The sequence below is a fragment of the Bufo gargarizans genome, chromosome 1 (assembly GCF_014858855.1).
Source record: "Bufo gargarizans isolate SCDJY-AF-19 chromosome 1, ASM1485885v1, whole genome shotgun sequence".
Lineage (NCBI taxonomy): Eukaryota > Metazoa > Chordata > Amphibia > Anura > Bufonidae > Bufo > Bufo gargarizans.
This window is the reverse complement of record NC_058080.1, coordinates 749,070,475-749,093,129: the sequence shown is the minus strand read 5'-3', so window position 1 is coordinate 749,093,129 and position 22,655 is coordinate 749,070,475. Positions and strand designations below refer to the sequence as shown.

At 44.2% G+C, this 22,655-nt stretch overlaps 1 protein-coding gene and 1 long non-coding RNA gene across 2 annotated transcripts; both read right to left on the bottom strand.

The window, feature by feature from the left end:
• Positions 1-8,545: 8,545 nt before the first annotated feature.
• Positions 8,546-17,773, bottom strand: LOC122937974 (oocyte zinc finger protein XlCOF6.1-like). The gene is made up of 2 exons (XM_044293215.1): positions 17,719-17,773; positions 8,546-10,639 (listed from the first exon to the last, which is right to left on the bottom strand). Exon 2 carries the CDS (start codon positions 10,608-10,610, stop codon positions 9,339-9,341), a length of 1,272 nt encoding a protein of 423 aa, XP_044149150.1. The 5' UTR covers positions 10,611-10,639; positions 17,719-17,773; the 3' UTR covers positions 8,546-9,338.
• Positions 17,774-17,783: 10 nt separating this feature from the next.
• LOC122937980 lies at positions 17,784-21,790 on the bottom strand. Its single transcript, XR_006389956.1, has 3 exons — positions 21,727-21,790; positions 20,388-20,479; positions 17,784-17,839 (listed from the first exon to the last, which is right to left on the bottom strand). It is a non-coding gene; the product is annotated as an uncharacterized LOC122937980 (long non-coding RNA).
• Positions 21,791-22,655: the final 865 nt, after the last annotated feature.

The following is a 22,655-nucleotide window of genomic DNA, read 5'->3' as shown; positions in this document are numbered from 1 at the left end:
ACCTTTTATTAGTTATAATGGCTTGTTTTGTCTGGGGACCAATGATTAGTAGAAACAAAATGGTCGCTGTCCTATTAGTAGACACAAAACCTGTCCTAATCACGCAGCAGGACAAGTAACTTCACACTAAGCTAAATAGCTGCCTCATTCTCCTTTCTGCTCTGCCTCATGATCCCTGACAGGTAGAGCAGAGAGGAGGATGAAGCAGCTTTTTACCTCAGTGTTGTTAAGTAACTTGTCCTGCTGTGTGATTATGAAAGGTTTTGTGTGTACTAATAGGACAGCAGCCATTTTGTTTCTCCTAATGATTGCTCCCCAGACAAAATGAGCCATTATAACTAATGTAAGGTATTTGGGAATAAAGTCTTATTTCCGTATTTTTATTTTCTTAATTCCCGGAGAACCCCTTTAACCGCCTCCGGACCGCCTAACGCAGATGTGCGGTCCAGAGGCGGCAGCGCTGCGCACAACGACGCATATACGCGTCATCTCGTGAGACGCGAGATGAAGCGATATGCGGCCCGCGCATGCGCAGTTCGCCCCGGCATTTCGAAGAGGACCATTTCGTCATCAGCTTGCCAGCCAATGATCGCGGCTGGCAAGCTGATGATTTTCAAAAAAGCCAATCAGAGAGCCATATATCAGATCATATTTGTAAATATGATCTGTTATATGGCTGCCTGCTCCTCTGCTGGTTCTTTTCGTCGGTTGGATCCAGCAGAGGAGCAGGCTACACAGTGAGTACACCAAACAGCACACTTTAGCCCCAGATCACCCCCCTGAACCCCAATTAACCCTTTGATCACCCCTTTGTCAATCACTAGTGAAAGGAAAAAAGTGATCAGTGTAAACTGTCACTTTTTTTTTTCACTGTTATTGACCGTTAGGTTTTAGGTATAGTTTAGGTCCCTTGGTTAGGTAGTTAGCGATCAGTTAGCGCCCAGCCCACCGCACCGCAGTCCGTTATTCGCTGATTAGCGTATCGCTAATCAGCATTTGTACTTTTATAGTATCTGGAAGTGATCAAAACTGATCACGGTCAGATCTATAATAGTACTAGTGTCACTTTAGTTCGCCCTCCACCCAAAACGCAGTGTTTGCCCGATCAGGCCTGATCGGTCGCCCACACGTGCGTTCGCCCACGCCCGCCCCACCGCAGTGACAAAAAAATTTTTTTTTTGATCACTGCACAATCACTTTACACGCACTGCGGCGATAAAAAAAATCTGTTTTGATATTTTTTATCAACCGCAGCGGCCTCCGGTACTTCGCTAGCCTCCCCTTTGTAAGACAGGCTTGCTTTTTTTTTCTTGGGTAGTCTCAGGGAATACCCCTAAATTTAGTTGCCCAAAATGTCAAACAGGGGGTATTCCTCTGAAGAGGCCTACAGGCTTCTGACCCAGTCGGATGAGGAGTGGGAACCCTCATCTGATGAATCCAGCGGGTCAGAATACGAACCTGTAGAAAGCAGTGGCTCTCTGACCCAAAGTTCGGACGAGGAGGCTGAGGTCCCTGATACCACCAGGCGTACCCGGCCCTGTGTCGCTAGACCACAGGTTGCGCAGGATCCGCTTCAAGAGCAGCAGAGTGGGGCTGGTGCTGTCGGATTACGTGGTGAGGCATACACCAGCAGCCCAGCCCTCCCTGGACCTAGTACCAGCACTGCCGTACAACCTGGTGAAGTAGCGAGCACCAGAAGGGCAGTTGAAGCTGGTACGGTGGCACGTGCAGTAGTGACCCCGTCGCAGCCACCGCAAAGACGTGCCCGTAGAGCCCCTAGAATCCCAGAGGTGCTGGCAAACCCTGATTGGCAGTCCCCAACTTCAGCCGCACCTGTAGTTTTCCCTTTCACTGCCCAGTCTGGAGTTCGGGTTGAGACAGCTCAGATCGGTTCGGCCCTGGGATTTTTTGAGCTGTTCTTGACTGCGGAGCTCTTAGACATAGTTGTGGCAGAAACAAACAGGTATGCCACACAATTTATCACCGCTAACCCGGGAAGCTTTTATGCCCAGCCTTTCCGGTGGAAACCAGTCCAAGTTTCCGAAATTAAAACTATTCTGGGCCTCCTCCTCAACATGGGCCTGACAAAAAAGCATGAATTGCGGTCATATTGGTCCACGAACCCGATTCATCACATGCCCATGTTCTCTGCTGCTATGTCCAGGGCACGTTTTGAGGCCATCCTGCGTTTCCTGCACTTTAGTGACAACACCGCCTCCCGTCCCAGGGGCCACCCTGCTTTTGACCGGCTCCACAAAATTCGGCCCCTCATAGACCATTTCAACCAGAAATTTGCAGATATTTATACCCCAGAGCAAAACATCTGCGTAGACGAGTCCCTGATACATTTTACCGGGCGCCTTGGCTTCAAACAATACATCCCAAGCAAGCGCGCCCGGTATGGGGTCAAATTGTATAAGCTCTGTGAAAGGGCCACAGGCTATACCCACAAATTTCGGATCTATGAGGGAAAAGATCAGACCCTGGAGCCGGTCGGTTGCCCTGACTACCTGGGGAGCAGTGGGAAGACAGTTTGGGACTTGGTGTCACCCTTATTCGGCAAGGGGTACCATCTTTATGTGGACAATTTTAACACAAGTGTGGCCCTCTTTAGGCATTTGTTTCTAGAACGGATTGGCGCCTGTGGTACCGCGCGAACTAGTCGCGCGGGCTTCCCCCAACGGCTCGTTACCACCCGTCTTGCAAGGGGGCAGAGGGCCGCACTGTGTAACGAAGAACTGCTCGCGGTGAAATGGAGAGACAAGCGTGACATTTACATGCTCTCCTCCATTCACGCAGACACGACAATACAAATTGAGCGAGCAACCCGTGTCATTGAAAAGCCCCTCTCAGTCCACGACTATAATTTCCTCATGGGAGGGGTGGACTTCAATGACCAGATGTTGTCTCCGTATTTAGTTTCCCGCAGAACCAGACGCTGGTATAAGAAGGTGTCTGTATATTTAATTCAATTGGCTCTGTACAATAGTTTTGTTCTCTACAGTAAGGCTGGGAGAACTGGATCCTTCCTCAAATTTCAGGAAGAGATCATCGAGAACCTCCTGTACCCAGGAGGTTCCGTGGCCCCATCCACCAGTGTAGTTAGCCGTCTACACGAGCGACATTTCCCCAATGTCGTTCCTGGTACCTCAACCCAACCGTCACCCCGAAAAAGATGTCGTGTCTGTAGCAGGAGTGGAATAAGGCGTGACACCCGCTATTTCTGTCCTGACTGTCCTGACCACCCTGCCCTATGCTTTGGAGAGTGTTTCCGGAAGTACCACTCACAGGTACACTATTAGCATAGGGATCATCTCACCAGGACAGGCACACAGGGCTATTAGGGCCCATTCACTCACTGCTGCTGCAAACGTCTCCTTTCACATGGGACAAAGTGCATAACGCACTTCGCCACATCTTTGGGCGATTTGCGCTTTGCACATTGACCCATGGGGAAGGAGAGGTTTGTTCTATAAAGGTAAAAAAAAAAAAAAAAAAAAAAAAAACACCAGTAAGCAAAAAGGTTAATGTTCAGTTAAAAAAGTTAAAGTTTATATGTTCTGTTGCAAAGTTAATAAAATTATTGCGTTGCGGCCTGGTTTTTTCTTTTTTTTTTTTACCTTCCAGGTGGACCAACCGATCGACTAGCTGCAGCACTGATGTGCATTCTGACAGAAGCATTGCGCTGCTGTCAGATTACACGCAAGTCGGTGTATGCGGCGCTGCAAGACGGGATTTTCTCCTCTGCAGTAACAGATATGTTTGCCGAGGCATACGAGCTGAGGAGGAGGCGGCGTTCCTATGCTTTGGCAAACACTTTGTATAAAAAATAAAATAAAAAAATCCCGGCAATGATTTATTCATCCACATCGATTGATGTGAATGGAGAAATCTGGTTTGCCAGGGCATACGAGCTGAGTGGGTATGGATGTAGGGCGGAGCTCCTATGTCCTGGCAGACGCCTTTCCCCTCCATTTTTTTTTTTTGGCAGAGATTTTTTCATCCACATTGATCGATGCGAATGAAGAAATCTGTGCCGTTCATTTTTTTTCTTTCAGCCCAGAGGCTGAACGGAAAAAAAAAATCTCATTACCTGTATGCTCAATATAAGGAGAATAGCAGAAACTCCTAATGCTGGCCATACATGTAATGATTGCGGAGACCCTCAAATGCCAGGGCAGTACAAACACCCCACAACTGACCCCATTTTGGAAAGAATACACCCCAAGGTATTTGCTGAGGGGCATATTGAGTCCATGAAAGATTTTAATTTTTGTCCTAAGTTAGCGGAAAGTGAGACTTTGTGAGAAAAAACAAAAAAAAAAAATCCTGGCAAAAGACAACTTTTCCAATTTTTTTATACAAAGTTGGCATTTGATCAAGATGTTTATCTCACCCAGCATGGGTATATGTAAAATGACACCCCAAAACACGTTCCCCAACTTCTCCTGAGTACGGCGATACCAGATGTGTGACACTTTTATGATGCCAAGGTGGGCAAAGGGGCACATATTCCAAAGTGCACCTTTCGGATTTCACCGGTCATTTTTTACAGATTTTGATTGCAAAGTACTTCTCACACATATGGGCCCCTAAATTGCCAGGGCAGTATAACTATGCCATAAGTGACCCCATTTTGGAAAGAAGACACCCCAAGGTATTCCGTGAGGGGCATGGCGAGTTCCTAGAATTTTTTCTTTTTTGTCGCAAGTTAGTGGAATATGAGACTTTGTAAGGAAAAAAGAGAAAAAACTTCCGCTAACTTGTGACAAAAAAAAATATAATTTAGGAACTCGCAGTGCCCCTCACGGAATACCTTGGGGTGTCTTCTTTCCAAAATGGGGTCACTTGTGGCGTAGTTATACTGCCCTGGCAATTTAGGGGCCCAAATGTGTGAGAAGTACCTTGCAATCAAAATGTGTAAAAAATGGCCTGCAAAATCCGAAAGGTGCACTTTGGAATATGTGCCCCTTTGCCCACCTTGGCTGCAAAAAAGTGTCACATCTGGTATCGCCGTACTCAGGAGAAGTTGGGGAATGTGTTTTGGGGGTGTCATTTTACATATACCCATGCTGGGTGAGAAAAATATCTTGGTCAAATGCCAACTTTGTATAAAAAAATGGGAAAAGTTGTCTTTTGCCAAGATATTTCTCTCACCCAGCATGGGTATATGTAAAATGACACCCCAAAACACATTCCCCAACTTCTCCTGAGTACGGCGATACCAGATGTGTGACACTTTTTTGCTGCCAAGGTGGGCAAAGGGGCACATATTCCAAAGTGCACCTTTCGGATTTCACCGGTCATTTTTTACACATTTTGATTGCAAAGTTCTTCTCACACATTTGGGCCCCTAAATTGCCAGGGAAGTCTAACTACCCCACAAGTGACCCCATTTTGGAAAGAAGACACCCCAAGGTATTCTGTGAGGGGCATGGTGAGTTCCTAGAATTTTTTATTTTTTGTCGCAAGTTAGTGGAATATGAGACTTTGTAAGAAAAAAAATAAAAAATAAAATCATCATCATTTTCCGCTAACTTGTGACAAAAAATAAAAAGTTCTATGAACTCACTATGCCCATCAGCGAATACCTTAGGGTGTCTACTTTCCGAAATGGGGTCATTTGTGGGGTGTTTCTACTGTCTGGGCATTGTAGAACCTCAGGAATCATGACAGGTGCTCAGAAAGTCAGAGCTGTTTCAAAAAGCGGAAATTCACATTTTTGTACCATAGTTTGTAAATGCTATAACTTTTACCCAAACCATTTTTTTTTTTGCCCAAACATTTTTTTTAATCAAAGACATGTAGAACAATAAATTTGGCGAAAAATTTATATATGGATGTCGTTTTTTTTTGCAAAATTTTACAGCTGAAAGTGAAAAATGTCATTTTTTTGCAAAAAAATCGTTACATTTTGATTAATAACAAAAAAAGTAAAAATGTCAGCAGCAATAAAATACCACCAAATGAAAGCTCCATTAGTGAGAAGAAAAGGAGGTAAAATTCATTTGGGTGGTAAGTTGCATGACCGAGCGATAAACGGTGAAAGTAGTGTAGTGCCGAAGTGTAAAAAGTGCTCTGGTCATGAAGGGGGTTTCAGCTAGCGGGGCTGAAGTGGTTAAAGAGGACCTTTCATCTGTTTTGACATAGGCTAATTATGTTATTACCTTGTAGGGCGTCCCCCACTGATGCCATGGGTGGAGTATTTTTTCCCCCCAAACAACCCCCCCCCCCCCGTTCGTCCGCTGTGGTCCCCCGTTATTTTGGCGCACTGTACTGTTACTCTCAAGGACCTGGTCACCAGGGAGGCCTGAGGTTTTTTCCATAGTGTGCAAGCATGACCCTCACTGCTGGATTGCAGGGTGGTTGTAACCATGGAAATAAGCAGCGTATAATGTAAATGCAAGCATGGCCACCGCCTCTGGATTGCGGTGCCTGGTGGGAGCGGGGGTGTGAATGTCACAGCGCTAGTAGAAAATATAATATGAGCCAAATAGAAAATGTGTCTTAGTAACAATAGCGACTCTGTCGTGGCACAAATATTATTTATTTTATAGTTAAAGGGGTTGTCCCACAAATAATATTCTAGTTTTCAAACCAGCACCTGGATCTGAATACTTTTATAAATGCATATAATTATAAATGTATAATATCTACTGAAATCTATCTGTATAGCGCCACCTGCTGTTTGCTTTCTTTTCCAATTTCTTTGTTCGGCTCACCGAGATGGAAGCACATGCTTAGTTCTATCCTTCAACAATCCCCTGAGGTGCCAGCTTGAAATAAATCAAGCTGGCACCTCAACAGAACAATCAACAGAACAATTAAAGAAATAAATGTGGAGATCTCTGGATCCATGTGAGGTACAGGACTGGTTCTTCTTTGTTAGAAAGAGGTTGCCATGTACTAGACTATGTATGATTCTTATTTTTTTACATTAATCATAGGTTAATCCCTTTCAATATGGTTTGAATGAAGATGAAATATTAATACAAACCGGATTCCAAAAAAGTTGGGACACTAAACAAATTGTGAATAAAAACTGAATGCAATGATGTGGAGATGGAAAATGTCAATATTTTATTTGTAATAGAACGTAGATGACAGATCAAACGTTTAATCTGAGTAAATGTACCATTTTAAAAGGAAAAATACATTGATTCAAATTTTCACGGTGTCAACAAATCCCCAAAAAGTTGGGACAAGTAGCAATAAGAGGCTTGAAAAAGTACATTTGAGCATAACGAAGAGCTGGAAGACCAATTAACACTAATTAGGTCAATTGGCAACATGATTGGGTATAAAAAGAGCTTCTCAGAGTGGCAGTGTCTCTCAGAAGCCAAGATGGGTAGAGGATCACCAATTCCCACAATGTTGCGCAGAAAGATAGTGGAGCAATATCAGAAAGGTGTTACCCAGCGAAAAATTGCATCATCATCAACTGTGCATAACATCATCCGAAGATTCAGAGAATCTGGAACAATCTCTGTGCGTAAGGGTCAAGGCCGTAAAACCATACTGGATGCCCGTGATCTCCGGGCCCTTAAACGACACTGCACCACAAACAGGAATGCTACTGTAAAGGAAATCACAGAATGGGCTCAGGAATACTTCCAGAAACCATTGTCAGTGAACACAATCCACTGTGCCATCCGCCGTTGCCAGCTGAAACTCTACAGTGCAAAGAAGAAGCCATTTCTAAGCAAGATCGACAAGCTCAGGTGTTTTCACTGGGCCAGGGATCATTTAAAATGGAGTGTGGCAAAATGGAAGACTGTTCTGTGGTCAGACGAGTCACGATTCGAAGTTATTTTTGGAAATCTGGGACGCCATGTCATCAGGACCAAAGAGGACAAGGACAACCCAAGTTGTTATCAACGCTCAGTTCAGAAGCCTGCATCTCTGATGGTATGGGGTTGCATGAGTGCGTGTGGCATGGGCAGCTTGCATGTCTGGAAAGGCACCATCAATGCAGAAAAATATATTCAGGTTCTAGAACAACATCTGCTCCCATCCAGACGTCATCTCTTTCAGGGAAGACCCTGCATTTTTCAACAAGATAATGCCAGACCACATTCTGCATCAATCACAACATCATGGCTGCGTAGGAGAAGGATCCGGGTACTGAAATGGCCAGTCTGCAGTCCAGATCTTTCACCTATAGAGAACATTTGGCGCATCATAAAGAGGAAGGTGCAACAAAGAAGGCCCAAGACGATTGAACAGTTAGAGGCCTGTATTAGACAAGAATGGGAGAGCATTCCTATTTCTAAACTTGAGAAACTGGTCTCCTCGGTCCCCAGACGTCTGTTGAGTGTTGTAAGAAGGGGAGATGCCACACAGTGGTGAAAATGTCCTTGTCCCAACTTTTTGGGGATTTGACACCATGAAATTCTGATTCAACATATTTTTCCCTTAAAATGGTAAATTTTCTCAGTTTAAACTTTTGTTCCGTGATTTATGTTCTATTCTGAATAAAATATTAGAAGTTGGCACCTCCACATCATTGCATTCAGTTTTTATTCACGATTTGTATAGTGTCCCAACTTTTTTGGAATCCGGTTTGTATGTCCACATACGTTATGAAACAATTACTTGGAGAATCGTTACTGTTCCCCATATCACTCTGGATTCTCCCGCTGTGTAGGTGAAGGTATGAGTACAGTGGGAAGAAGCAAGGTTCATGGAGTCAATTCATCTTCACTGCTCTGGAAATAAACAAAGCCCTTCTCCTCATCCTTATATTTATACTTTTCCTCTAAGGATTTCGGTCATAGCTTACCTCAGAAAATTTAAATTCAGTCGTCTGGGACAGTCAGGCTAGCTCCACCAACTATTCAAGATCGATGAACAACCTGATAAGTGGAAAGGTTTTCTCTTCCATGTGACATCTCTGATGGGTTAGAACAGGGCTCCACAACCTGTGACACGCTAGGTGTTGTGAAACTACTACTCACGGCCCCCACACTTGCGCAATTGTCCTTGGAACTTCCACAGAAGTAGATGGAGCATGCTGAGAGTTGTAGTTTCACACCAGCTGGAGGTTGCTGATCCCTGTGTTAAAAGATCCGATTTATTTTTAAAGTGCCTTCTGCTTTCTGATCATGAATATGGTTTCTCTCCTGTGTGAATTCTCTGATGTGTAAGATTTGATTTCCATGTAGATCATGTTCCACGTTAACGTATGGCTTCTCTCTTGCACAATGCCTCATGCTTAACAAGAGTCAATTTCTTTAAAAAAAAGTTCCCACATTCTGAACATGAATATGGTTTCTCTCCTATGTGAGTTCTCTTATGTGTAAAAAAAAACTTGATTTATCTGAAAAGCTCTTTCCCCATTATGAACATGAATATGGCTTCTCTCCTCTGTGAGTTCTCTTATGTGCAAAAAAACTTGATCTATTTGAAAAGTGCTTTCCACATTCTGAACATGAATATGACTTCTCTCCTGTGTGATTTCTCTGATGAGTAAAAAGACTTGATTTCTCTGAAAAGCGCTTCCCACATTCTGTACATGAATGTGGCTTTTCTCCTGTATGAATTTTCATATGTCTAACCATACTTGACCGATCTATGAAACTTTTTCCACATTCTGAACATGAATATGGCTTCTCTCCTGTGTGAGTTCTCTCATGTGTAATAAGATGTATTTTCTGTACAAAACTCTTCTCACATTGTGAACATGAATATGGCTTCTCTCCTGTGTGAGTTTTCTTATGTGCAAAAAGACTTGATCTATTTGAAAAGTGCTTCCCACATTCTGTACATGAATGTGGCTTTTCTCCTGTATGAGTTTTCATATGTCTAACCATACTTGACCGATCTATGAAACATTTTCCACATTCTGAACATGAATATGGCTTCTCTCCTGCATGACGTCTCTTATGTTTATCAAGAATTGATTTGTGTTTGAAACATTTCCCACATTCTGAGCATGAATATGGTTTCTCTGCTGTGTGAGTTTTCTCATGTGTTGTAAGATTTGATTTCCACAAAAAGCACTTCCCACATTCTGAACATGAATATGGCTTCTCTCCTGTGTGAATTCTCTTATGTTTAACAAGTCTTGATGTATCTGAAAAGCATTTACCACAATCTGAACATGGATATGGCTTCTCTCCTGTGGGACTATTTTTACATGTAACACGATCAGATTTTTTTGCAAAACATTTGTCATGTTCTGGACCTGAATACTTCTTCTCTTTTCCATGACTTCTTTCATGTTTAATAAGACCTGATTTTTGTGTAAAACATTTCACACATTCTGAGCATGAATACGGCTTCTCTCCTGTGTGGATTCTCTGATGTGTAACAAGACTTGATTTTACTGTAAAGCACTTCCCACATTCTGAGCATGAGTATGGCTTCTTTTCTTTTCTGTGCACAAAAAGTACAGGTCTTTCTATGAACTCTTTACCAGACTGAACCCCTTTCTGACCTATACTTGTGGTAACAATGTGTGATTGGTCAGGAGAAGGTTCCTCATGATTATGGGGATTATAGGATAGAGCTGTACAGTGAAGTCCTGGATGTAAATTAAATGTATTGTGGTTTTCTCCTGAAGAGAGTTGCATATCTTCGTCTTCTACTTTATAATTTATCGATAACATGTTTTCCTCAGCATTCTTAATGGGATTTTCTGTTACGATAAAAAAAATGAAAAAATTGAAATCTGTATGTTCCAAACTAGAGTGTACACAATCTTATAACACTCCTAATAGACTGAAAGTGGATCCAGCAGGAAGGAGACATATAATTCATTCATGCAAAAAAAAAAAAATAATAATAATAATAATTGCAAATGTGATTCCAGCCTTATTTGTGGTCTACACCCAGTTATGACTTTCATTACATAAAATAAATCACCACATTTGGCCTTTTAACACAGACTGGGAATCACTTTAATGCAATACGTTCACTAAAAGGGATCTGTCACATTCCTAAACACAAACTGTAATTATTATGAAATAGATCTTAAAGGGGTTATCCAATCCCCTAAAAAGCCCCCCATACTGAATATACTTACCTGGGTCCCGCACCGCCACTGCTGCTTCTTCCCATGCGCAGATAAAAACATCCAGTGTCGGGGGGAAGCAGCCAATGGCAGGCAGGGACGCGCCTCCCTAGTATTGCGGGTGACGCTAGGGAGGCTCGTCCCTGTCCCCACCTGCCTTTGCCCGTTCATCGGGTAATGGGCGGCAGTATTACACTGCCAGATAATAGCCAACGAGCATTCATACAAACTATAAATAAGCCGAACCCATTCACTTCTATGGGATGGCTCTGTCTGTGAATACTGCAGAGCTGTCCCATAGAAGTGAAAGGGGACACCATACTTGTAATTACTCCTGGTCACTGTTGCAATTGCAGGTAAAAAGAGCAGAGAAGGCAGTGCTCTTAAAACAGCTGAGCTTGGCCGTAAGGTCATCAATAGTAAAAAGTCTACAACCCCTTTACCTCACAAGCCCTTTTCAGTGTACCTCGTGCCCTGCTGCTGAAATCTCACACTACTCAGTGCATGCTGCAGTCTCCCTGGCTTTGTAGCAGGAGAATACCCATCATCCAGCAGCAGTTTCAGTGTGGAATTACAGCTTCTAATTCCATCTGTTGCTTTATTTGACTCCCACTTGTACTGGGCACATGTGAGACAGTAGCAGGGGAGGAGATACACTAAAAGCAGCTTGTCAATTAACCTATAGGTGGGCAGAGAATAAGTAGAGGATTCATGAGCACTATCACGTTGTACTGGACTCATTGCTCATTTTAACATTAGCCTTTCTGCCATGAAATCTTAAAGTAATTACACCAGCCTCATCAGGTGTAAGATCTATTTACTATTACATTCAGTTTGCATTGTGAAATCTAGCGACAGATTCTTTTTAATAGTGATATGGACAAATCTCATTATGGCCACAGTCAACAGTACATTTAATAAGATGATGCACTATGAGGTAAAGCACACGTCTCAGGCTGAATTCGTGGACAAGACAGTGCGGTCTATATAGCCTAATGGCCGCACAGTCACCAGATCTCAGGTTTATAGACATCTTTAGGATACAGTGGAATAGACAGAGTGAGGTCATCAATCAGAATCTGTAATAAAGGTTTCCAGCACCTTGTTGGATTCATTACACTAACAATCAATGTTTTTTTTTAAGTTGAAGAATCTCATCGGAATGAAAAAGGTGCACATTTTGGGAAGCGGAATTTATGTAGGTTGTGCTCTGTTCCCCCCTCCCTACAGCCGGTGATGGAGGCGGCACATTACAGCCTTCATTAGCAGGAAGATAACCGATTACCCTCCGTTTACCCTGGAACTTTTACCTGCAACTGAAAGAGGCCTGGCAAGACACTTGGAAGCAGGAAGCTTATCAGTCACTGCAATGAGCTGCAGTTGGAGAGGTTTTTGCCCTTGACCAGAACAACAGGTCCAGAGCTGGCGTGAGATGACATCAGGACACTATAGCGAACAGGGGGATTGTGACAGCACTGCAGAGATCCACAGAAGTTCATCCATAAAATTGTTTACTTTGTAACCTGTGACTGTTGTATTAATACTCCAAGAGAGACACTAAGGGGATATCAGTTGTTGGGGGCCAATATGACACAGCAAGTTGGGGCTAAAAAGAATATATCACCCACAATAAAACCAGTACTGACACCTACGACAGGAAGAATGACTGACCAAGGAAGGCAGCTGCTGCTAAGTTGGGCAAATTTGCCCTAGCCTGACCAACTTCTTCCAGCAAGAGAAAGGTTACCTGTGTAATTAGGAGCAACTCTCCTATAGCAAGAAATTAAGAGGATAGTATGGGAGGTCTAAAAGAACAGGGTTAAACAGCTCCTGTTCCTGACTTGAATGAAAACTGTATGGTGGAAAGACGCAGTAGGGGATAAAAACAAAGAAACGGTCAGCTCCATAACAGGGTCGCCCAACCATGGTGATATTCTGACTGCACTCAATAAATGTAAATTTGTTATAGGAACCTTTAGTCTGTAGAGACGACCTTCACAAAGTTGGATAATGGTGAAAGAAAAATCTCCCTGTTAGAGTATATGGTGTCTGAATTGCAAAAAAAGAGTCTAAATCCCTCTCTTTATTGAATGAACCCATAGCTCTCCTCAGGTCCTGTTATTCCGGGAAATAGGCTTTCTTCCAGAGTCAGATGCTGTATTAAGGAAGCTGCATACATTTATATGACCTATTCATCGCCAATTTCCTGGCTCTTACAGAAACATGGATTCACCGGCATGATACCACCTTAGCTCATGGACAGTCACATACCCCCAGGCCTACGAACTTGCATAGTGCGGGAGCTGGCATCCTTCTCTCTGCAAAATGCACTTTCCAGGTCATTCCCTCCAGTACCATCGCTCATTTTCCCCTCATTTCAGGTTCATACTGTCAGACTCTTTCACCCAGGCCCTGAGAGTGGCAGTTATCTACCACCCTCCAGGTTCACCGCACCAGTTCCTTTTTCTGCCTGGCATTCCCAGTTCCTATCCTGTAATACATCAGCCCTCATTCTCTGCGACTTTAACATCCCACTTGATAACTAAACCTCTTGCGCTTCCCTCCAGCTTCTATCATTAACCTCCACCCTAGGCCAACCACAGCTCACTACTTCTACTCACAAGGAAGGCAATACACTTGATCTGGCCTTCTTTCGACTCTGTTCAGTTTCTGACTTTCACAACTTTTCCTTCCCAATTTCTAACCACAACCTTCTAAGACTATTAAGAACTCTCACCCCTCTCCCTCAGGACCCACCTTACTACCGCACACACAAAAATGTACACGCTATTAACCCCTTCACGCATTATCACGTATACGTACGCAATAATTTTTGATGAAATTTATGGAGCAGGCAACCGAACGCAATGACAGAGAGCCTGGTCATTTAACCCGTCAGATGCTGCATTCAACAGCAATTGCAGCATCTGTGCCTTCCTGCCTAAACTAAAAACCTTGTGGATTTTTTTCAATTTCACCCCATAAAGAATTGTGTCCACGTTTTCCAATACAAGACATGGTAAATTAAATGGTGCTATTAAAACATACAACTTGTCCCACAGAAAATAAGCCCTCATATGGCTATGTGGATGGAAAAATCAAAAAAGTTACGGCTCCTGGAATTTATGGAGTAAAGAACGAAAATGCAAAAACAAAAATGGGCTTAGTCTTGAAGCGTTTAACACTCAGTGTCTATTGGATGCTCAGCAGTCAGTGCCCACTTCAACAAAACTCTAAAACGCCCCCTGGATAAAAGTAGCACCCCCTACAATTTGAATCTCCTGACAAAGACATTGGCAGCCTTGGCACACGTTTCAAACACGATTTCGTCAGCGGTGTTCTAGGTGTACTGCTGCCAGCGGATTTTCTCTATTATAACTCTGCTCTTCACTTTGCCAAAAAAGCCTATTTCTAATTCCTCCTCCATCCTAAAGTGTAGGCACCTGTAACAGATTTCTCCCACACCTCCTCCAAAATATTCAACCTCTTAATCTTCTGGTATATTTCCTTCTTTTTTAACAAGCAATAACCTCATTACTAAAAAAAAAAAAAAAAAAGCCATGCCTTGACCTGTCCTGCTATGCTACCCATCAGCCAGTCTCTAATCTCCCCTACATCTCTAGACTCCTAGAACGCCTGGTTTACGCTCGTTGAATCCACTTTATCTCTGGATGACCGACTATAATCTGGCTTCTGCACTCTACGGAAACTGCCCTCACAAAAATATCCAATGATCTCCTCTCGGCTAAATCTGATGGTAACTACTCCCTACTGACTCTGCTGGATCTCTCTGCAGCATTTGACACGGTTGACCACCAACTCCTACTCAGTAGACTACACTCTATCGGCCACAAGGACCTCGTTCTCTCCTGGTTTCTTCCTATCTGACTGCTCTTTCAGTGTTTCATTTGCCAGCTCTACTTCTCCCCTTCCCCTTGCTGTTGGAGTTCCTCAGAGTTTAGTCCTGGGTCACATTCTGTTCTCTCTATATACTGCCCCATTTAGACAAACCATCAGCAGATTTAGCTTTCAATACCATCTCAATGTCGATGATACTCAGTTATATACAGCATCCGCTGACATCACGCCTGCAGAATACCCACGATTGTCTGTCCGCTGTCTCCAACATCATGTTTTCTCTATTTCTGAAATGGAATCTTTCAAAAGCTTTAGATTGTGGAAGTTGCATTTACATGACGTCAAATACTTCATGATTATTATTACCTGCCAAACTTAGAAGGACTCTCTCAGGAAATGTGAACATTACTCACATCTCTTTTAGCCTCATGAACATACTGATTAGGCTGTGGGAAGGGGGTTATGCTGAGTTTAGGAGTCTGATGTCACGCAGTGTAAAGACCAGGAAGCTGCACTCGCATGAAGCACCGTCTCCTCATCAAACAGCTGAGGTGCCGGACCCCCAACGATCAGATATTGATGACCTATCCTGATGCTGGACAACCCATTTAAAGCAGTAGAATCATCTAATACTATGCGAGAAGCATTGATAATACTGATCTTAAAACCAGAAAAAGGTCATTTTAGAAATGGAGTCATACAGGCCCATTTCATTGATCTATACTGCCGTCAAGCAGACTGGTGAAGATAATACATTGTGGCTTTATGCCAGGCAAGGCAATATTGGATAATTTGAGAAGACTGCTCATGATCCTCCAACTACCGCCATCCAACCCAGGGGAAAGGTCTATTCTAGAATTATGAAGTGGATGTGGATCCGTCGTGTCACTTTAACAGATCTGGTTTGGGACTACTTCTAAGCGCGTTATCCAAGTAGCCCCCCCCCTGTCTTCATCCCCCTTTAACCCTTGTACAGAGATCTGGACTCACTCCAGGGGAACCCCCAGGAAGCTACCACTTGTATCAGTCAGGGGTGGACTGGACAAAGACCCTACTGGAATACTTCTCACAGCTGCCGGCCAGGTATATAATGATCTGAAGCTCTCAGCATTAATTAATGCAGAAGCGTCAAATACTTAGGCATATGACGAACAGTCAGGTGCCATTCTGAATTCAACTGTATCATCATCATCATCATCCCCAGGAGGTTGATGCAGTTGAATACCATGGCAAGGGTAACAGTATTTTGTACTGAACTGTGGTATTTGGCTTTGCTGGGGCGGTATTTTGTGCTGCACTATGGCAATGCTGGCCTCACCTACTTTTCCTGGCCCCTACTTGTGCTGCCTTCTCCACCTTCTCTCAATTTGGACTCACCTAAAATGTGGGGCCAATTTAAGTTCCCAGTCTGTCCCTGGACTCTGTTCAAGTGACTTCCAACCCAAGAAAGATTAAAGGACCTTAACATGTATAGCTTGGAAGAAAGACGAGACAGAGGGGATATGATAGAAACTTTTAAATACATAAAGGGAATCAACAAGGTAAAAGAGGAGAGAAGATTTAAAAGAAGAAAAACTACCACAAGAGGACACAGTTTTAAATTAGAGGGGCAAAGGTTTAAAAGTAATATCAGGAAGTATTACTTTACTGAGAGAGTAGTGGGTGCATGGAATAGCCTTCCTGCAGAAGTGGTAGCTGCAAATACAGTGGAGGAGTTTAAGCATGCATGGGACAGGCATAAGGCCATCCTTCATATAAGATAGGGCCAGGGACTATTCATAGTATTTAGTATATTGGGCAGACTAGATGGGCCAAATGGTTCTTATCTGCCGACACATTCTATGTTTCTAATAGGGTCAAGAGATACCAGTCTAAAGCACCAAGGGATCAGGCAAAATTGTAGTCATGGACAGGCCAAGGTCGGGGCAGGCGGAGTTTGTGCAGCACAATAAGCAGTTCGAGGTCAGGATGGGCAGCTCGGAGTCAGTACAGAGATCAGTTGAAGCAGCGAAGGGTGGAATTCAGAAGTCGGGCAGAAGTTGGGACGCGGACAGGCAAACAATCTTCTGGAGTACTAGAACCTATATCCTCTCTTACAGGCAAAAGTGACAAATACCCTAGGGGTCTACAGCCTTAGGTTGGAGAAGATTAAGGGGTGGACGCACTGCTGTCCCTTTACTGAACAGATGACTCATATAATGGTTGATATTACACAATTTTCCACAGCGTTGTAGCCTGGCAGTACTACCCTTACTGGGGTTGCTTAATAAGCAGATACTAAAGGCAGGTCTGGGGGCCTTTGTTAAACCCCCTGCCATCATACTGAACCATGTGATTACATCGCAGGTTGTTGGTAGCCAGACTAAGAAACTCCCTCTTCTCAAGCCAGAAGGCAAAACCAGCTAAGTGACACCTGATGATTTTTTATGTGAGGAGCTATTTGGACACAGTATTAATTATATCACTTGTTAATGGGTGCTACAGGACCATCTTCAAATTATCCCAAACTGATGTTTACAATGATTGTCTCATCTAGAGACTAAGCCCCCGACCACCAGATGGCTGTGAAACAGGAGCACGCCAGCGCTTTGATGTTTCAGTGCTTGGGAGCTACAGGAACGGCATGCCGCAGCAATCTATGGTGTTTCCTAGTTAGGAAATTAGAATCAAAAAATAATCTAGAAAAGCCCAAATCAGAGAAGAATCAGCTGAATAAGGGAAACCCTTCATGATGTGATGGGGACATCTCCAATCAGAGAGCAGCAGCCAGTGATCAGATTCTCCTCCTGCCCTGAAGGCACCAAGGACAGAATCTGAAGTCACTTTCTCCATTCAGGATTCCATACCTGTGGTGACATCTCCTGGAATGTCGTCCTCCACCTCACTCCTACAAGGGGGATCGCCCATCATCCACTCTTCTTCATCCTCCACTTTAATATCAGTCAGATCTTCCCCCTGATTTGTCATCTGTAACAATTCAGTACAATACAGCTGACAGGTGGGAAATCTAACAGATCCACATAAGAGGCCCCACAATCTATGACTGCAGGACCCCCCTACATACACATTTGAGTCACATTATTCTGACCAGCAACTAATATTCAGAGTCACCGCGGTGTGCAGTAGCTAGATGGGCTGGGAGTGACATAGGTCCTGGTAGGTTGTCACAGGTATCTAGAGTCATACCGACTGCAGTGCACCCCACAGCTGTTGGAGGGGGCATGGGAGAAACACGACCGTCACGGTGCTCTCACAGATGCTCAACTGGATTCAAGTCTGGAGAATTAGGAGGCCAGGGTAGTACTTGGAAGTTTTGGTCATGCCATCAATAAAAGGCACCTGTTTGTTGTCCATAACATACGCCTGCCCATACCATAACCCCACTGCCACCATGGGCCACTCGATCTACAACGTTGACGTCAGCAAACCTATCACCCACACAACGCCACACACGCTGTCTGCCATGAACAGTGAAAACCGGGACTCATCCGTGAACAGAACCCCTCTCCAACGTACCAGACGCCATCGAATGTGAGCATTTGCCCACTCAAGTCGGTTACGACGACTAACTGCAGTCAGGTCCAGGCCCCGATGAGGACGACGAGCAGATGAGCTTCCCTGAGACGGTGTCTGACAGTTTGTGCAGAAATTCTTTGGTTATGCAAACCAATTGTTGCTGCAGCTGTCCGGGTGGCTGGTCTCAGACGATCATGGAGGTGAACATGCTGGATGTGTAGGTCCTGGGCTGGTGTGGTTACACGTGGTCTGCGGTTGTGAGGCCGGTTGGATGTACTGCCAAATTCTCTGAAACGCCTTTGGAGACGGCTTATGGTAGAGAAATGAACATTCATTGCACGGGAAACAGCTCTGGTAGACATTTGAGGAATTACAAGCTTCCTCAAACGTTGCAACATCTGTGGCATTGTGCTGTGTGATCAAACTGCACATTTCAGAGTGGTCTTTTATTGTGGGCAGTCTAAGACACACCTGTGCAATATTCATGCTGTCTAATCAGCACCTTGATATGCCACACCTGGGGATGGATTATGTCAGCAAAGGAGAAGTGCTCACTAACACAGATTTAGACAGATTTGTCAACAATATATGAGAGTAATGGGTCTTCTGTGTATTTAGAAAATGTTTCAGATCTTTGAGTTCAGCTCATGCAAAATGGGAGCAAAACCGAAAGTTTTGCGCTTAAATTTTTGTGTAGGTTGAAGGCTTGCTATAAAAACATCCACCTTGTGAGGAGATTACAGCAACAGATCTGATTCCAAAATGGTATTATGTCAGTTATTGAACATTGAGTAAGATATTAAAGGATTCTTCTATGTGAAGTTGTGCAGTTCCAGAATATATCACTGTGTAGCTGATAATAGCCAATATCCTAATGAATATAATGATGTTAGCATTGCGGTGGTATTATGCTAAGTAGCCAGTTGGCATCACTTAATGGTGCTGTATTACATTACCACTCCGTACTGTTGTGCCGATTTGAAGCAGCCTCCAGTATTGCCCTTGTTTCAGTTACTATGGGCTCGCTGTGTTCCGGCCGCTGGGTTACTCAGGCACCGCTCTCCCAGCGTCCCACGTGGTTGGGGGCGGTGTTCTCTGTCAGCCTCCGTCTCCTTATCAAACGAGCGGTCCGCTCTGTTGATGGTAGGTTGGCGTGAAGATTGCGCAGATGATTAGATAAAAACGGAGTGGTTATGTGAAAACCGCACTTATTTTCCCCAAACTGTGAGACTTTTATATTTACGTACAATTCTGATACAGGCGTGAAAATGTAAGCCTTTTCTGTGAACTTCGTTAGCAGAAGAGCAGTGACCATCCGTCTGCTTTGGAGCTCCATACACAGAAGGGTCATTGAAATGTTGCGTTCGACACAAGTCTGGTGCATCCTGGTTCAATCTGGTGGCGAGCTGCTCCACTGTAGAATGTCGGTCCACCGTCATGTACCTTAGTTGCTGACGTTCACCTCTGAACCAGAGAGACGTGGTGCTCAGCAGTTTCCAACGCACTCATTCACAATGGGCCATTTGTCCACTCACCATACACTTTCACCAGTGTCAGAAATAACGCCACCCGGGGCCCGAAAGCCAATAATCATCCAAGTCTGATAAATCGCCCCTTGACCACAATGAGGGATACGTGTGCAGAGCCTATCACACACCTTATATACCCACCGAGCCAGCTCAGCACACATCTTCCTTCATAAGCTACACAAGTGCCGACATCAAAGAAAACACATGGCTCAGTGGTTAGAACTGGTGCCTTGCAGCTTTGGGTTTCTAGATTCGAATCTGACCAAGGACAATATCTGCTTGGAGTTTGTATGGTCTCCTTGTGACATAGTGATAGGGAACTAAGATTGTGAGCTCCACTGGGGACGATGATGCTAATGTCTGTAAAGCGCTGCGGAATATGTCAGCGCTATATAAGTGAGTAAAAATGAGTAGGAAGTGGTCATAATAATGTGACTCAACTGATGTGTATAGGGCTCAGCTCCATCTACCTGAGGATTCTCTGGGACCCTCTCATCTGGACAGTCCTGGGAATACAGAGGACGGGGACATCTGTCTGGTGGATTTCTCCTCCTGGATCCATCTGTGGAGACACAAGCACACAGTGACTGAATACATGGCCTCCTGTAGATCAGACTCTTCTCTCAGCTCCATCACTTCTCTGACCTAAAAAGGCAAACTGATAGCCATGTTAGGGGGATGAGGATACAGATGTAAGTTGCATGGCCTATGGTAGGGATCAGCAACCTTTGGCACTCTAGCTGCTGTGAAACTACAACTCCCAACATGCACACTCAGTCTGCTGTTCTACTAACTCCCATAGAAGTGAAAGGCGGAATATGGTTCAATTCTAAGCAAACTGATAGAGAAATTGCTTAAATATGTGTTTATGAGATCAGAGAAAAGAGCTTCACACAAGTCATCAGCTGACGGGATTCAACAAAAACAAACTCACAACTTACAAACATACTCAACAAACATACAGATTGTTAACCCTTGTATCTCAGAAACAGCTGAGACCTGCACATGACGGCTCTTACCTTGTGATATAAGAGGCTGGTGCTCCTCCATTACATGTCACTGCACACACGTGTATACACTGCACATGACGGCTCTTACCTTGTGATATAAGAGGCTGGTGCTCCTCCATTACATGTCACTGCACACACGTGTATACACTGCACATGACGGCTCTTACCTTGTGATATAAGAGGCTGGTGTTCCTCCATTACATGTCACTGCACACACGTGTATACACTGCACATGACGGGTCTTACCTTGTGATATAAGAGGCTGGTGCTCCTCCATTACATGTCACTGCACACACGTGTATACACTGCACATGACGGCTCTTACCCTGTGATATAAGAGGCTGGTGCTCCTCCATTACATGTCACTGCACACACGTGTATACACTGCACATGATGGGTCTTACCTTGTGATATAAGAGGCTGGTGCTCCTCCATTACATGTCACTGCACACACGTGTATACACTGCACATGACGGCTCTTACCTTGTGATATAAGAGGCTGGTGCTCCTCCATTACATGTCACTGCACACACGTGTATACACTGCACATGACGGCTCTTACCTTGTGATATAAGAGGCTGGTGCTCCTCCATTACATGTCACTGCACACACGTGTATACACTGCACATGACGGGTCTTACCTTGTGATATAAGAGGCTGGTGCTCCTCCATTACATGTCACTGCACACACGTGTATACACTGCACATGACGGCTCTTACCTTGTGATATAAGAGGCTGGTGCTCCTCCATTACATGTCACTGCACACACGTGTATACACTGCACATGACGGCTCTTACCTTGTGATATAAGAGGCTGGTGCTCCTCCATCATGGCCTCCTTGTACAGATCCTTGTGTCCTTCTATATACTCCCACTCCTCCATGGAGAAATAGACAGTGACATCCTGACACCTTATAGGAACCTGACAACACAATGACACCGTCATCACCCAGACCCCTCCAGTGCTGTTACTGGAGAATTTCCCAGCATTCCCAGCAGTGTCACCTCTCCAGTCAGCAGCTCCATCATCTTGTGGGTGAGTTCTAGGATCTTCTTCTCATGTATCAGGGGGTGAGGGGTCCTGCTGCATCCTCCTGACTCATGGAGAAGGATGATTGTAGTCACACAGTCCCCCGATGTCTTCTTCATTATTGTGGACTCCTGTGGAAGGGTAATAGAGACATACAGTAGGTGAAAAAAAAAAAAATCTTTAAATGTACCATGGTCTCTCCTACTACTGTCATCTTCTATGTGTCTTTATAGATCTCAGATTAGCGGTAGATATCCTCCCTCCAGGCTGCACTCCGCCATCTGGTTCCCAGCCCTTTCCTCCTGAGTACAACGTGCCTACTTACCTTCTCATGGCTTCTACAACATGACTATTGGTCACTGGTCACATGACACATCACTCACCATATTGGGGTCTGATCTTCAGATTCTCCATCACTTGGAAGGTCTGGAGGCCATTCTCCAGGACCCTGGACTCTTCCTATCACTTCCTATGATGGATTCTCCTTCCCGATATCTGACTTGTTACAGAATACAATAAAGAGGAGAGAAATCTAGAAAAGTTTACCTCTCCGCTCAGCAGGGAGATGATCTCCAAGGTGAGGTCTAATATTCTTCTGCTGATCTCCATCCTTGGTGTCTCTTTCAGGAGAAGAGGAGAGAACTGGAGGCTCTAGTACTGCAGGCACCTTTATGAGAAGAGCAAATCATCCAGGGGA